Here is a 1,488-nt window from a genome sequence, read left to right as displayed (position 1 = left end):
TCCTGCCTTTTGGGGATATTTAGATTCATGCTCTTCTGAAGCCAAATCTAGTACCCAGAGAACAAAGTCCAGGCTGGTCTTTCAGTTCAACCCACATTTGGAGGGGGGCAATATCAGGCACTGAACACTTGCCTCTTACCTAACTGTACCCTCACACCACTCTAGAGAAAGGTCTCATGCCCTCCTTTACAGAGGAGTAAGCTGAGGTTCAGCAAAGATAATGTCACTCCTGAGGACCCACAGACAGTTGGAAGCAGAGGCAAACTTTAGTCTGAGAGCTCTTGACCCTGGCCCAGTGTTTATTCCACTGTGTCACAGCTTCCCATCTGGGCAGAAGGCTCAACGTTCTTCCTATCCAGTAGCTTCATGGGCCACAGCTCATGAGAGGCACATGTCTGATTCTGCAGGGTAGGTTCCCTTCCACAGGCTCCCAAGCAAGGGCCCTTAGGCAGGTTCCTCCTCGGGTCCGGTTCCTCAGCCAAACATGTTTTTCCCTAGGTTCTCGACTTCGCGTACAAACACAACTTAGCCTCCTACTACCCAGAGCCCAAGGACAAGGAGGCTTTTGTAAGATCCCTGGTCTACACTCCAGAATATGATTCCTTTACAGTGGACAGCTACGCTTGGCCCAAGGAAGCCATGAATGTTCAGACGGTCTGATGCAGTCTCAAAGGCTGGTGTGGGGCAAGACGAAGCCCAGAGTAACACTGGCAATATAAATGGATTCCAAAATGGCCATCCTTGTCACTGTGTTTTTCCTTTGAACCTTCTGGTGTGAGGCATACAGTGAATGAGTGCTTTATCCCTGAAGGCCCTGAGAACACTTTTCTATAACCCTCATCTGACTTCCTTCCCAAGAACTTCATCTTTTAACTGCCAACTATTGGCTAGCCCTGGTGGGAAATCTAGAATCCTGCCTAGAACCTTGCCTCTCAGGGCACATGGGCTAGTGAAGGAGATGAGATATGGACATGATTCATTTTGCCACAAAGGAGAAAATGGTAAGTCCATGAAAAAAAGGACAGATAAAGGTCAAGGGTGCTCAGAGAAGAGAGAGGATACTTCCTATGAGGACATAAGATAAGGCTTCAGGGGGAGCAGTGTTTGCACCGGGTCCCAGAGTGAAGGATAGGGAGGAGTCATGGGGAAATGAGGAATGTGAAGGCAGCCACTGGCCAAAAAGCATGGTTTAATCCCTGTTGGAGGACTACACACCCTCCAAGTCTCAGATGGGTGCGGGGACTGAGTCACTGGAGGCAGCTTAGTAACAGCCAGAAATGGTCACTGCCCTTTGGATTGCTGAGAATTAGACATTCTTTTTTGGTTATTACTAAAAGGAAAACCAGAGGAACGTGGGTGGGGAGGGTCAGCAAGCCAAGGGATGAGGAGGAAGAGAGGCAGTGAGGGAAAGAGCACCCTGGGGAATTCTAGGAGAGACTTCATTTCTTCTTCCTGGCTTTGGGACACACTCACTTTCACCCTTCACTC

At 49.1% G+C, this 1,488-nt stretch overlaps 1 protein-coding gene across 1 annotated transcript in view; it reads left to right on the top strand.

The window, feature by feature from the left end:
• The window catches only part of ME3 (malic enzyme 3), a 193,591-nt gene extending 192,855 nt beyond the window's left edge, over nucleotides 1-736 (top strand). Inside the window, exon 14 of the mRNA XM_023532493.1 lies at nucleotides 499-736. Coding sequence (XP_023388261.1) covers nucleotides 499-660 — 162 coding nt within the window. The 3' untranslated portion in view covers nucleotides 661-736. The remainder of the gene's footprint in view (nucleotides 1-498) is intronic.
• The last annotated feature ends 752 nt before the right edge of the window (nucleotides 737-1,488 follow it).

This window comes from Pteropus vampyrus, unplaced genomic scaffold, assembly GCF_000151845.1.
Source record: "Pteropus vampyrus isolate Shadow unplaced genomic scaffold, Pvam_2.0 Scaffold84, whole genome shotgun sequence".
NCBI lineage: Eukaryota > Metazoa > Chordata > Mammalia > Chiroptera > Pteropodidae > Pteropus > Pteropus vampyrus.
Note: the sequence above shows the minus strand (reverse complement) of the source record. Positions and strands in the feature narration are given on the sequence as shown.